The sequence below is a fragment of the Hippopotamus amphibius genome, chromosome 3, assembly GCF_030028045.1.
Source record: "Hippopotamus amphibius kiboko isolate mHipAmp2 chromosome 3, mHipAmp2.hap2, whole genome shotgun sequence".
NCBI classification, from domain to species: domain Eukaryota; kingdom Metazoa; phylum Chordata; class Mammalia; order Artiodactyla; family Hippopotamidae; genus Hippopotamus; species Hippopotamus amphibius.
In genome coordinates this window covers 81,464,579-81,478,803 of record NC_080188.1, presented here as the reverse complement: position 1 = coordinate 81,478,803, position 14,225 = coordinate 81,464,579, and the positions used below count along the sequence as shown (strand labels likewise).

At 35.2% G+C, this 14,225-nt stretch overlaps 1 protein-coding gene across 5 annotated transcripts in view; it reads left to right on the top strand.

Annotated features, from left to right (window-relative positions):
• The window catches only part of LRBA (LPS responsive beige-like anchor protein), a 687,888-nt gene that overhangs the window by 84,999 nt on the left and 588,664 nt on the right, over positions 1-14,225 (top strand). For 3 of the 5 annotated variants that reach the window (XM_057725702.1, XM_057725700.1, XM_057725701.1), the window contains exons 5-9: positions 1,824-1,919; positions 7,200-7,321; positions 7,409-7,535; positions 8,232-8,351; positions 10,501-10,647. In XM_057725702.1, the coding sequence (XP_057581685.1) occupies positions 1,824-1,919; positions 7,200-7,321; positions 7,409-7,535; positions 8,232-8,351; positions 10,501-10,647 (612 nt within the window). The remainder of the gene's footprint in view (positions 1-1,823; positions 1,920-7,199; positions 7,322-7,408; positions 7,536-8,231; positions 8,352-10,500; positions 10,648-14,225) is intronic. The other 2 variants (XM_057725703.1, XM_057725704.1) reach the window with 2 other exon arrangements.

Here is a 14,225-nt window from a genome sequence, read left to right as displayed (position 1 = left end):
GATTAAGCATGTTAATGTAGTTGCTTATGGGATTGGGAGTAGAAAGAGTATAGGTATAGGAGATAAAGGGGAAAAAGTAATGGACTATTAATAAAACAAGAGCATGGCTTTGCTCAGACATTATGTAGTTTTTGCTGTCACATTAGTGCAGTGAAAAATCCCTGTATCTAAGTCTGTGTCTGCCTTTTTGATTAGTACTTCAGCACAGAGTTTTATGTGTGGAAACAGTGTATCAATGGGCTGAACATTTTAAAAGACTCTTGAAATAAGACTGCTAAATTATTTTCTGAGAGGCTTTCTTAGTATAGAATGCCCTAGTCGTATATGTGGAGTAAAGTGCTTATCTTAATGTATTCTTTTTTGATTGGTTTACAGAAAAGGAAAATTTGAGGATTGATTTCTCTAGATGGAAATGCTACAATATTTTTGTTTTTGACTGCAGATTAGTTTTAGTAATTTCATTTTAGAATTTATTTGTAAAAAATCAGTGTGATTGTAGTAACTTGTTATTACACTTTTATAATTGCAGTGTGGTTAATTGAAAATTTCTTAATCACTTAAGAATGAAGCTTTCCACTTAACATTTAGATAAAAGATTGCCAAACTCTTTTAGATAGTTATTAATGATAATTTAAAGCAGCTACCAAATAAGATGAAGGCAAGCCAGTGTTTTCACTTGTAGTTTGACACTGTGTTGAACTTTTAACTTTTGAGAGGAATGTACTATACTTTATCTTTTTTGCTTGTAAACTGATTAAAATGATAATGTATATCTGACTGTCCTTTGTTTTTCCTTATAAACGTAATTGTATCTTTTCATTTTAGCTGTTGATTGTTTAGTGTATTAGAGGAGACTTGTGGGTCAAAGAGGCATTAATCGAATAAATGTAATATTACTTTTATGCATGCTATATAGTAGAGATGTATTGTAGAATGAAATGTGGTAGGGAGATTTGATCTATTCTCAGAGGTCAGGGAAGACTGCCCTGAGATGTGACCATTAAGATGAGCTTTAAAGGATGGGTAAGATTTATTTAGTTAAGGCTGGGGAGCATAAGGAAGGTGGTGAATAGACCTAGTGAGAACATTTTAAGCAGAAGGAATAGCTTGTGCTCAGGCCCTATGATGGGATGAAGACAGAGAAGGGATTGTAGATAGACTGCAGAGAGATGCAAAAGATATTAGGGAGGTAGTTAAAGTATCCTGTGGGCCATGTTAGGGATTTTGGTGTTTATTTTAAAGGCAGTGGGGAGCTACAGGAGAGAGAGAATAATGTAAACGTGAAAGTGTAGTGATTAAAAGCATGGACTCTGGAATCACACTGAGTTCTGATCCCACTTACTACCTGTATGACCTTGGATATGTTCCTCAGCCTCAGATTCCTCCTTTGTAAAATGGGATGATAATAATCCCTAATGTGGTTTATGAGGTTAAAATACTTTGTTTTTAAAGTGCCTTTAACAGTAGGACTTGGTAAGCATTGTTTTTTGGTGAAATTAAAAAGTGCTTTAAAGAGGGGTGGGTGGTAGGTTGATGTAGTTTGTAATTTTAAAAGGTCATTTTTGCTGTAGTGTGGAGGAGTTGTGTGTCAAATGCTATTGGCTCATATTTATCCAACACCTCATACAAAAAAGTGGCATAGAATGGATTGTTTATTTCTTTAAGATAGTTGAAAATAACCTTCTTTGGTTATTTTATATGCTTTTTAGCTTATAGAATTATTTAGTTATTTTGGAGTATATTAAAGTGTGTCTATATTAAAAATAGGTATTTTTGTTTTATGGTGAATAATGTGGTTAATGAATTGTTGATTATTTTCATAGCCTCCACATGCTGGGAAGTTGCTGTCTGTCTTAAAGCACATGCCACAGAAGTATGGTCCTGATGCCTTTTTCAACTTTCCAGGAAAGAGTGCTGCAGTAAGTAAATCTTTTTTTTTTTTTTAAACTTAAATTTTTATTTATTTATTATTTTTTGCGGGGTACACCGTAAGTAAATCTTAATGAGGAAATCACTTGAAGTTCTTTCCTTTGCTTTCTGTAAACACTCCTGATAGGTTCTGTGTTAGGCAGAAACTTCTTTGCACAACCTAACTTAATTCTTACAGCAATTGTGCATGTTGCGTTTCCTGACTGTTTTAGAGGTGAATAAATAGAGGCTCTAAGAAGTTAAGAAAGCTACCCATCCACCGTTTGGTGCCTCAATGGAAAAAGAACCCAATTCTTTTTAGTATAAGCCATGCTGTCTTATGAATTTTATCTCTGCATTCTCAAATAGAAATTTATGTGTAACACTTTCACTTTTATCTTTCTGAACATCTTTCTTTAGCCTTACATTTACCAGTCCCTGTTTCTTTCCTACCTGATGTATAAATTGAGAGTAACTCTTGAAAACTTTTTAGGCAAGTTTTTCTGACCTGTGAGTTTCCATATTGTATCGGTCTCAGCATTCTTATAAGCTGTTAATCAGTTTATAAATAAGACAGTTATATATGACAGTAGTATCTGTAATGTTTCAAAATATTGTAGGATTACATTATATAATGTATATATGTTACTATTTATGGAAGCTTTTTCACCTCCTCATTATTACATTGGTCTGCCTGTTACAAGCAAACATTTTTTGAAGATATTTTAGCCTATTCTTTTTCTGAGGTTACCTTTTATTCATATTTCACTTTTGTTCTCATAATATCCTACTTGTTTGTGGCCTGCATGTAGCCAGGCAATACCTGCAGAAGGAAGAGAGTGTTTTAAAAGGACATTTGTGATATTTGGAAGCTTCACACACAGTACACAGTTTTCTTTGGAAAGTTTTAGTGCTCATATTATTTTTTCTTTATAATTTTTCCTTAATAGCAGTTTTAGATTTCAAACTTTCCAGGATAATTTTACTCTGTTGGCATTGAGCTTATCATTTGTCTTGAACTTAAAAAAGTAGAGATTAATCTTTTTTTCATGCATGTTATAACTTTATTATTATTATTATTTAATTAATTAATTAATTTTTTGGGGGGGGTACACCAAGTTCAATCATCTGTTTTTATGCACATATCCCTGTATTCCCTCCGTTCCTTGACTCCCCCCTCCTCCAGTGCCCCCCACTCTCCCCGCCCCAGTCCTCTAAGGCATCTTCCATCCTCGAGTTGGACTCCCTTTGTTACACAACAACTTCCCACTGACTATCTCTTTTACAGTTGGTAGTATATATATGTCTGTGCTACTCTCTCGCTTCGTCTCAGCTTCCCCTTCACCCCCTGCCCCCTCCCAAACCTTGAGTTCTCCAGTCCATTCTCTGTATCTGCGTCCTTGTTCTTGTCACTGAGTTCATCAGTACCATTTTTAGATTCCGTATATGTGAGTTAGCATACAATATTTGTCTTTCTCTTTCTGACTTACTTCACTCTGTATGACAGACTGTAGTTCTATCCACCTCATTACATATAGCTCCATCTCATCCCTTTTTATAGCTGAGTAATATTCCATTGTATATATATGCCACATCTTCTGTATCCATTCATTTGTTGATGGGCATTTCAAACTTTATTATTTATAATTCTTTGAGATTGTAATGTGTCCATTCCATTTACTTGTATGAATCTTGAAAGTGGAGCAGTTCAACTACACAGCTTTTGGAACTTTCAGAGAATGGATATTTAAAATATATTCAGGGACTCATTTTTTCCTTTAAACATAGCTTTTAAAGGGAAGTTAAAGTATTCATGGGTAAATTATTTTTACAAAGCTTTCACATCCTTTACTCCCATATTTCAGTGAGAGAGAACACATACCGTGAATATGTATTCTTTGTTTTCTTAATGCAACATTCATTTTAAATCAGCCTCTTGAAGTCTCAGTAGTGTTGTTACATAAATTTGGCTTTATGATGTTTTTCATGTTTTATGGAATATCTTATAAAAGAATATATGTGTGTATATGATGTTGCCATAAATGCATATGTAAAGTATGATAACAAGAAAACAAAAGGTTTGTAGTATGATCTTTTTTTAACAGCTTTATTGAGTTATAATCCCCATATCATACAGTTCACTCATTTAAAGTGTAAAATGAATGGTTAAACATGTTCACCAAGTTGTGCAACCATTATCACAGTCAATTTTAGAACATTTTCATCACCCCCAGAAGAAACCCTGCACTCATTAGCAGTTACTGCACATTTCACCCCAAACTCCCAGGCCTAGGCAACTGCTCTTCTACTTTCTGTCTCTATGGACTTATCTATTCTGGACAATTCATGCAAATGGAATCATGATGTCTGGACTTCTGTGATTGGCTTTTTCCACTTACCACTACTGTTTTCAAGATCCATTCATGTTGTAGTTTATATCAGTGCTTCATTCATGGCTGATTAATATTGTATTATAAGAATATACCACATTTTGTTTAATTATCCTTTGATAAGTGGGATTTGAGTTGATTCCACTTTTTGGGAATGCTTTACAGGCTTTTATGTGGACACATGTTTTCATTTCTCTTGGAGATGAAGGAGTGGAATTGCTGAGTCATATTGTCTATGTTCAGCCATTTGAGGGACTCCCAGATTGTTTTCCAGAGTGGCTATGTTTAGTTTATAATCCTGTCAGCAATTTAGGAGGGTTCTAGTTACTCCACTTGCTTGCTGACACTTTTCTTTTTTTTTAAATTTATTTTTTTAATTTATTGGCTGCACTGGGTCTTCGTTGCTGCACACAGGCTTTCTGTAGTTGTGGAGAGCAGGGGCCACTTTTCATTGCAGTGTGCAGGCTTCTTATTGTGGTGGCTTCTCTTGTTGCGGAGCACGGGCTTTAGGCGCATGGGCTTCAGTAATTGTGGTACTTGAGCTCAGTAGTTGTGGGTCGCAAGCTCAGTAGTTGTGGCACACTGACTTAGTTGCTCTGCGGCATGTGGGATCTTCCTGGACCAGGGCTCGAACCCATGTCCCCTTCATTGGCAGGCAGATTCTTAACCACTGCGCCACCAGGGAAGCCTGCCAACACTTGTTAATGTCTGTGTTTTTGATTATAACCATCCTAGAGGGTGTTAAGTAATATCACATTGTGGTTTTGATTTGCAATTCCTTAATGACTGATGATGTTGAGCATCATTCCATGTCCTTATTGGCAGTTTGCATATATTCTTTGGAGACATGTCCATTCAGATCTTTTTCCCATTTAAAAATTACATTTGTCTATTTATTATTGAATTATAAGAATTCTTTATATATTCTTCTGGATATAAGTTTCTTGTCAGAAAAATAATTTGCAAATATTTTCTCCCATTCTTTTGGTTTGTCCTTTTACTTTCTTGATGGTATCCTTTAAAGGAGGGGTCCCCTACCCTCTGGGCCACCCGCCGTGGCCTGTTAGGAACCCAGATGCACAGCAGGAGGTGAGCAGTGTGTGAGCAAGCAGAAGAGAAGCATCATCTGAGCGAAGCTTCATCCTGCCACTCCCCATTGCTCGCATTACTGTCTGAACCATCCCCTCGCTTTGGAAAAATTGTCTTATACAAAACTGGTCCCTGGTGCCAAAAAGGTTGGGGCCTGCTGCTTTAAAGTACAAAATTTTTTAATTTTAATGAAGTCCAGTTCACGTGTTTTTTCTTTTGTTGCCTGTGCATAATAAGGAAGGATTTTTCTAACTCAGTGTCACAAAGATTTACCCCTGTTTTTCTTTATAAGAGTTTTATAGTTTTAGCTATCACGTTTAGGTCTATGATCGATTTGGGGTTAAATTTTTTGTATGTGATGTGAGGAAGTGGTCAACTTCATACTTTTGCTTGTAAATATCAGTTTTTCTCACCACATTTGTTGAAAACACTATTCTTTCCTCATTGAACTGCCTTAACACTCTTGTTGAAAATCAAAACCACAAATATAAGGGTTTATCTCTGGGCTCTCAGTTCTATTCCATTGATCTCTATTTCTGTCTTTATGCCAATACCACACAGTCTTCATTACTGTATCTTTGTGTTGTAGGTTTTAAATTTGATAGTGTGGGCTTCTTACTTTGTTCTTCTTTTCAAGATTGTTTTGGAGTTTTGGGGGCCCTTGCATTATGTACTATGATGTTTTAAGTTTTAGTTTTATTTATTATTTATTTATTTTTGCTTAGGGTCTTCATTGCTGCGTGTGGGCTTTCTCTAGTTGTGGTGAGCAAGGGCTACTCTTTGTTGTGGTGTGCGAGCTTCTTAGTGGAGTGGCTTTTCTTGTTGCGGAGCATGGGCTCTAGGTGCGTGGGCTTCAGTTGTTGCAGCACGTGGGCTCAGTAGTTGTGGCTCGCAGGCCCTAGAGCGCAGACTCAGTAGTTACCGTGCACGGGCTTAGTTGCTCCGCAGCATGTGGGATCTTCCCAGACCCGGGCTTGGACCCATGCCCCCCACATTGGCAGGCGGATTCTTTTTTTTTCCCACCAAATTTTATTGACATACGATTGACATATAATAAACTGCATATATTTAAAGTGTACAATTTGATATTTTTTTTCTTATTAGTAATGTACATATGGCAATCCCAATCTCCCAGTTCATTTCCCTCCAACCCTCCTTGCTTTCCCCACCTGGTGTCCACGTCTGTTCTCTATATCTGTGTCTCTATTTTGGCAGGTGGATTCTTAACCACTGTGCCACCAGGGAAGTCCCTGTACTATGATGTTTTAAATAAAAATTTCAGCCAAGTGGTAAAATCATTTATAGAGTGACTTATGAATATAATTTTAAAATGTTATGAAAAAAATGTTATGGATGAATCTTCTTTAGCTTTATATTTGCTGTTAAAAAAATTATATTCCAGGCTTTTTCCTTAACTTTTTTCTTTCCTTTCTTGTCCGTCTTTCTCTATTCTATTGCCTTATTTGACATTCAGCAACAAATTTCCAATTTGATATCAGTACCTGTCTCTTTTAATTGGAATCTCTTTGGATATGTTCACTGTAAGAAATGAAACAAATAAGGTTATTGTGTTAAGCAGATCACTTGCAATGTTTGTGTTGTTTAACATCATTACTATGTATTTTGGAAAGTCTTCTTTCAGATAAAGAGACTACTGCATGTTTTAATTATGATGTAGGATAATATGCAGTAGAAATATGTGTGTGTGTGTGTGTGTGTGTGTGTGTGTATAGCATTGTAAGGTCTTATTTTCATGATTTCAATAACAAAATTTTTCATTTTGGGTCAGTAACTCAGAGGTTTTCCCTTTAGGCTATTGCATTACCTCCTATAGCCAAATGGCCATACCAGAATGGTTTTACCTTTCATACCTGGCTTAGAATGGATCCTGTAAATAACATCAACGTGGATAAAGATAAACCATATTTGTATTGGTATGTATTTCTGTAGCTTAGTATTGTTACTTTACTTTGAACATGAGAAGAATGTTTGAAGATGAAATGAAAAATTATTTTTTATAGTTTCAGAACCAGCAAAGGTCTTGGTTATTCTGCTCACTTTGTTGGGGGATGTTTAATTATAACATCAATAAAGTCAAAAGGGAAAGGCTTTCAACACTGTGTGAAATTTGATTTCAAGCCACAAAAGGTATGCTGTCTTACTGAGTCATAGTTATGTTACCAAGCTGTTCTAACCTTCAGAATGGTTTTAGTGTTATTGACATACTATGTGGTCAGTCATAGCTCTGTTTATACTGTTTCAGAAATTGAAGTGTAAATTGCTGGATAATTGTTAATCTCTCTGATTTGGATAATAAAAAGTGAATATTTAGTTGTTTGTAGAGTTTAAGGGAAATACGAGGGGAAAATATCAGTGGCAGTTAGTTTAGTAGTAGTGGTAGTAGTAATGTATATTTTCTTTTGTACCTTAAAATCCAGATATTAAGAAATGGTTTATCAACAAAATGTACATATCTCTCTTTATATGTAGATAGGTAAATAGATAAAACAAATATGACAACTGTTGACAGTTGTGGAAACGAGATGGTGAGAGTATTTGTACTAAAATTTTTTCTTTTAAGGATATATTTGAAAATTTTCATAATAAAAAGTTGGAAAAATAATTTCATGGGTAAGCTATTATTTGCTGAGAGTTCCCTTGAATCAATATTGTTCCAGAAGTAGAATATTGAATTTAATAAAAGTGGTCTTATTTTATTTTGTCTTATTTTATTAATTGTAGTTTAGCATTTAATTTTTACTTGTTAGTATCAATGTGGTTGAGTTATTGGAAAGATCATTATCGTTATTTATTTATTTGTTTTTAACTGTTTTGCTTATTCAGTGGTATATGGTAACTATAGTGCACATTTATAACCGGTGGAAGAATAGTGAGCTTCGATGTTATGTGAATGGTGAACTTGCTTCCTATGGAGAGATAACATGGTTTGTCAACACCAGTGATGTAAGTAATTTGAGAAAGTGACAGTGAAATAAGAAAAATACATTTTACATTGAATATAAATTTTAGAATACCGCAGTGATGGATTTTTATAATCATAGTTTTGGCCAGCATGTTAATATATTTAGAGAGTAGAACTGTGTTAATGTCACATAAGATATTAATCAGTCCTTGTTATAAAATTATTCTGGGTAAGGTAGAGATAAAGATTCATAGGTAACAGTGGGTATATCTTGAAAGTATTTGTGTCATTGGTCCATTGATCAAATTAAACCTGAGGGCTCTACTACAGGGTTCTGATCATTTTTATGAATGAGTTAGATGATGCATGCTTATCAATTTTCCATAAAATTCATAGCTGCTATAGATAATTATTATGTTATAATATTTTCAAGATTCAAAAAGAGATCCATAGGTTAAATTTAGATGTTCTCCCCGCCCCCCACACCTTACATTTTTAATAGAAACTTTGAAAAATGCAGATCAGGAAAACGAATACAAGCTTGCAACACCCATTCACCATTAACTTCTCCTTTCATATCTTATTCTATACATATTTATGTATTTTGAAATGCAAACCCTAAGAGCTCAGGTTGTTATAGAAGATAGACTTAGGCTTGAATCCCTTACTGACTGTATGACCTTACTTAATCTGTTAGGCCTAAGTTTGCTCCACCTAAAAATGGGTGTAAAATAGTACCTATATCAGATGGTTGATTAAATGAGATACTGTTCACAAATCCATTAGCAGAGTGCCTTGTACTGAATAAGTGCTCAATAAATGTTAACTCTAATTTTTTTAAATACAAAAAAGGGATCAGATATGTGTATTGCTTTTCAACCTGTTTTTTCCTTACATTAACCTTTATTGAGTACTTATTGTATTCCAGGCATTGTAATAAATACCTGTATTTTCTGTAAGCCCCAACCTTGCAAGATAAGTAGTATTGTAATCTTTATAGGTGAAACTGAGCACAGTGAGGTTAAGTAATTTGCCAAAATCAGCAGCATGGGAAGCAGTGATTTGATCTAGGTGGTTTGTCTTCAGAACCCATGTTAAAAATGTTTTCATGATTCCTTAATATCAATGCATGTATATTTTTCAACATGCTTCTTAATAGTTTCACTGTATAAAATGATTTTTTAAATTTTCTGTGTTGGATCTTCGTTGCTGCACATGGGCTTTCTCTAGTTGTGGAGAGTGGGGGCTACTCTTCATTGTGGTGTGCAGGCTTCTCATTGTGGTGGCTTCTCTTGTTGTGCAGCATGGGCTCTAGGCATGTGGGCTTCAGTAGTTGCGGCACATGGGCTCAGTAGTTGTGGCTCATGGGCTCTAGAGCGCAGGCTCAATAGTTGTGGTACACAGGCTTAGTTGCTCCGCGGCATGTGGTATCTTCCTGGACCAGGGATCGAACCCGTGTCCCCTGCATTGGCAGGCGGATTCTTAACCACTGCACCACCGAGGAAGTCCTAAAATGATACTTTTAAAGAGATGTGAATACTTGACTTCTTTTCCTCTTTGTTGTATACGGGAGTTTTTAAAATGTGGTCTTTGCAACCTTGAATGTTATTAAGAGGACTTTTTTTGTATGTAAAGAAGAAAAACATAACACCTGTTTTTCAGGATTTACACATTCCTTTCGAGAGATTGCAGCTACTCCCATGACTTTACCCATTATTTGTATTTTGATGTCTACAAAAACTGTCTTTACAGTCTTAACTTCTCACTATACAGAACCCTGTTGGCAGTTGTTTCTTCATCCACATTACCTCACAGAGAAGACACATTCATTATATGTCCTAGACTTAACTCATGATTTTTCTCCTTGCTTCAAAGCCTGTTCTTCCGTCTGGTTCTTTGGTTGACCAAGTATGAACCTTCAGAGTCCATAATGATTTCTCTAACTCCATTTACTACATCCACTTTGTCATCAAGTTTTGTTTATTGTACTTTGGAAAACTTGTCTTTTCTGTGATGTCTTTCCTGATCTCTACACCAAATGGGAATGAAGTGAAATGCTAAATGAATTATTTTAATCTATTTAGATTATATTTTAGAGTGGACAAAATATTTATACCAGGGAGGTTATTATTATTTATGGAGATAAGTTTTTGTTTTTTCTCTAACAAAATTTTCTGTTTTCTTTCACAGACCTTTGACAAGTGTTTCCTGGGCTCATCAGAAACAGCGGATGCTAATAGGGTGTTCTGTGGTCAGATGACTGCAGTTTACCTTTTCAGTGAAGCTCTTAATGCAGCTCAAATTTTTGCTATTTATCATTTGGGCCTGGGATACAAGGTACTTTACTTGCTGTTCACTGCTTAACCAGTGAACTTAGTTGAGCTTGATTTGTAGGTGGGTGATGCATGGGGTAGCTTACAACTTGGGTTACCAACCTGTATGTCATAGTGACGAGGGGCACCATAGGGAATTCACAGGAGGCCAAAGGGTATTTTAAAGTTTAGTGGGAAGCATAATATACTTGTCATATGTGGGGCACTGTACAAAGTGCTAGCTCAAGTTTCAACTTTAATTTATTCTGTATTTCTTTTGGTGATATACCTTTGTACAGCTAAATTTTTAATACTTACTGTGATAAAAAGCAAGTACCATGTAAAAAGCAATGTGGAACAGGAAATGAAGATGAGCTCTAAAATTTGATTCCAAACTTTGAAAATTTGTGCAGTACCCAAGGTGCATATACAGCCCATTAATAATTTTGCTAATATAATAATGGAGATATTTTTTAAATTTGTGCATTGATTTTTTTTCAAAAGGCTAATAAATTGTTATAAAGTTAAAAATATAAAATATGCTTATTAAAATATAAAATATAAAGTAGTTGGGTCAAACTAATAAAAAGAAATGTTCATTATTTATTTTGGTCTGGAGCACCATAAAAAATTGCTGTGATCATGAATCAAGAAAGTTTAGCAACCTGTAGGTTAAGCCATTGTTAATCTAGTTTGGTTTCAGGGAGTGATTTTTTTTTTTAATGTTTTATTTATTTATTTGGTTTTGTTGGGTCTTAGTTGCAGCAGGAGGGCTCCTTAGTTGTGACACATGGGCTCCTTAATTGTGGTTCACGGCTTCCTTAGTTGTGGCATGTGAACTCTTAGTTGTAGCATGCATTTGGGATCTAGTTCCCTAACCAGAGACCGAACCCGGGCCCCCTGCATTGAGTAAGCTCGGAGTCTTAACCACTGTGCCTCCAGGGAAGTCCCTCAGGGAGTGATTTAATGTCTGTTATATTCCTTTGAAAACAAAATCAACTTTAGTAAGTTAATTTACATACTATTGGAATCAATAAAGTATACATATTTTAATTAGTTTTTGCAAAAGTATAATGCAACAATTAAGACTTAGAACATTTCTGTCACAGCAAAAGGTACCTCTCTGCTTCTTCCTAGTCAATTCCTTGTGTGTCTCTTACCCCACCCCATTTCTGTTGATGGGCAACTACTGATCTGTTTCTGTCACTATCAGTTAGATTTGTTTTTATTACGGTTTTATGCAAATAGAATCATGCAGTATGTGCTCCTTGGAGTTTGGTTTCTTCTTAGCATGTTTTAAGATTCATCCATTTGTTTTGTATTAGTAGTTCCCTCTTATTTATTGCTAAGTAGTATTCCATTGTATGAATATATCACAACTTTTAACCCATTCATCTGTTGATAAACATTTGAGTTGTTTCTAGATTTCGGCTATTATGAAGAAGCTGCTACGAATATTGGTGTACAGATCTTTGTATTTCATAAATATATGAGTGGAATTGCTAAGTCATATGGCAGCTGAAATTGCCAAGCTCTTCCAACGTCGTTGCATACTTTTACATTTCTACAAGCAGTGTATGAGCTTTCTACTTACTGCACATCCTGTTAACACCCGGTATTGCTGGGTTTTAATATCAGACATTTGAATGTGTCTGTAGCAGTATCTCATTGTGGTTTTAATGTGCATTTTTGTAATGCCTAGAGATGCCGAGCATCTTAGCATTGCTTGTTGGCTATTTGTGTATCTTCTTTTGTGAAGTGTGTGTTCAGATCTTTTGCCCAATTTTTGTTTGGCAGTTTGTTTTCTTATTGTTGAGTTTTGAGGTTTCTTTATATATTATGGGTATGTCATTTATGAGATGTATGTGTTACAACTATTCCCCCCTCCAGGCTGTGTCTTGCCTTTTTATTTTCCTATTCTGGCTTTTGAAGAACATAGGAATTTAATTTTTAGGAATTCCAATTGAACAATTTTTTCTATTATTCTCATGATTTTTATGTCTTATCTAAGAAATCTTTGCTGATTCCAAGGTTAGAAAGATTTGCTCATGTTTTCTTCTAAGTATTACATTTTTAGCATTTATATTTAGGCCTGTAATCCATTTTGAGTTAATTTTTGTATATGGTATGAGGTAACTATCAAGGTTTATTTTGTCTTTTGTTTTTCATAAGGATACCCTCTTGTTCCAGCAGTATTTGTTTTTTAAATACTGTTCTTTCTCCATTGCCTTACCTTGACATCTTTGAGGCTGTATTTGATTTCAGTTACTTACATGTCTTTTTTTAAAAAAATTATTTATTTTATTTATTGGCTACGTTGGGTCTTTGTTGCTGTGTGTGGGCTTCCTGTAGTTGCGGAGAGCAGGGGCTACTCTTCATTGCAGTGTGCAGGCTTCTCATTTTGGTGGCTTCTCTTCTTGCAGAGCATGGGCTTTAAGCTCACAGGCTTCAGTAGTTGTGGCTAATGGGCTCTAGAGCACAGGCTCAGTAGTTGTGGCGCATGGGCTTCGTTGCTCCGCGACATGTGAACTCTTCCAGGACCAGGGCTCAAACCCGTGTCCCCTGCATTGGCAGGTGGATTCTTAACCACTGTGTCACCAGGGAAGCCCCACATGTCTTTTTTAATGCTAATACTTTACTGTCTTGATTATTGTAGCTTTGTAGTAAGTGTTGAAAACCAGAAGTCTAAAACTCATTAACTGTATTCTTTTTCAAATTCTTTTTGCTTTTCTAAGTCCTTTGCATTCCTAGGTGTATTTTAGAACCAGCTTATCAATTTCTACCAAACAAAAGTCGACTGTGGTTTTATTTGGTATTGTATTGAACATATAGATCAGTTAGTGGATAATTGACAGTCTTACTAATACTGGATTTTTCAGTCTGCAAACATGATATTGCTATATACTTAGGTTTTCATTAATTTTTCCCAGCACTGTTTTTTGGTTTTCATTGTATAGGTCATGCGTACATTTTGTTAAATGTATTTTTAAAGAAATATTTATTTATTTGGTTGTGTTGGGTCTTAGTTGTGGCATGTGGGCTCCTTAGTTGTGGCATGCAAACTCTTAGTTTTGATTTTTGACATGCATGTGGGATCTAGTTCCCTGACCAGGGATCGAACCCGGGCCCCCTGCATTGGGAGTGCGCAGTCTTAACCACTGTGTCACCAGAGAAGTCCCTGTTAAATGTATTTTTAAGTATTTCATGTTGTTTAGGTAATATCTTAAGCTGTATTTTTTAAAAAGTCTATTTCCAATCATTTGTTTCTAGCATATAGAAAGATAGTTGAGTTTTACTGACTTTTTAATGAGACCTTGATAAACTTGCTTATTAATTTTACTAGTGTTTCTTTGTTGTTGTTTTAGTATTTTCTACACATATGTTCATGTAGACTCTAAGTTTTACTTCTTCATCCAATCTGCATGCCTTTTCTCTTTTTTGCCTTATTGTACTAGATTGGACCTCCAGGATAAATAGTTAAAATAGAAGTGGCAAGAGTAGACATTTTTACCTTGTTCCTGACTTTAGAGGGAAAGCATCCATACATATTTTATAGATAACTTTTCAAGTTGAGAAATTTCTATGTCTAGTTCCCTGAGAGTT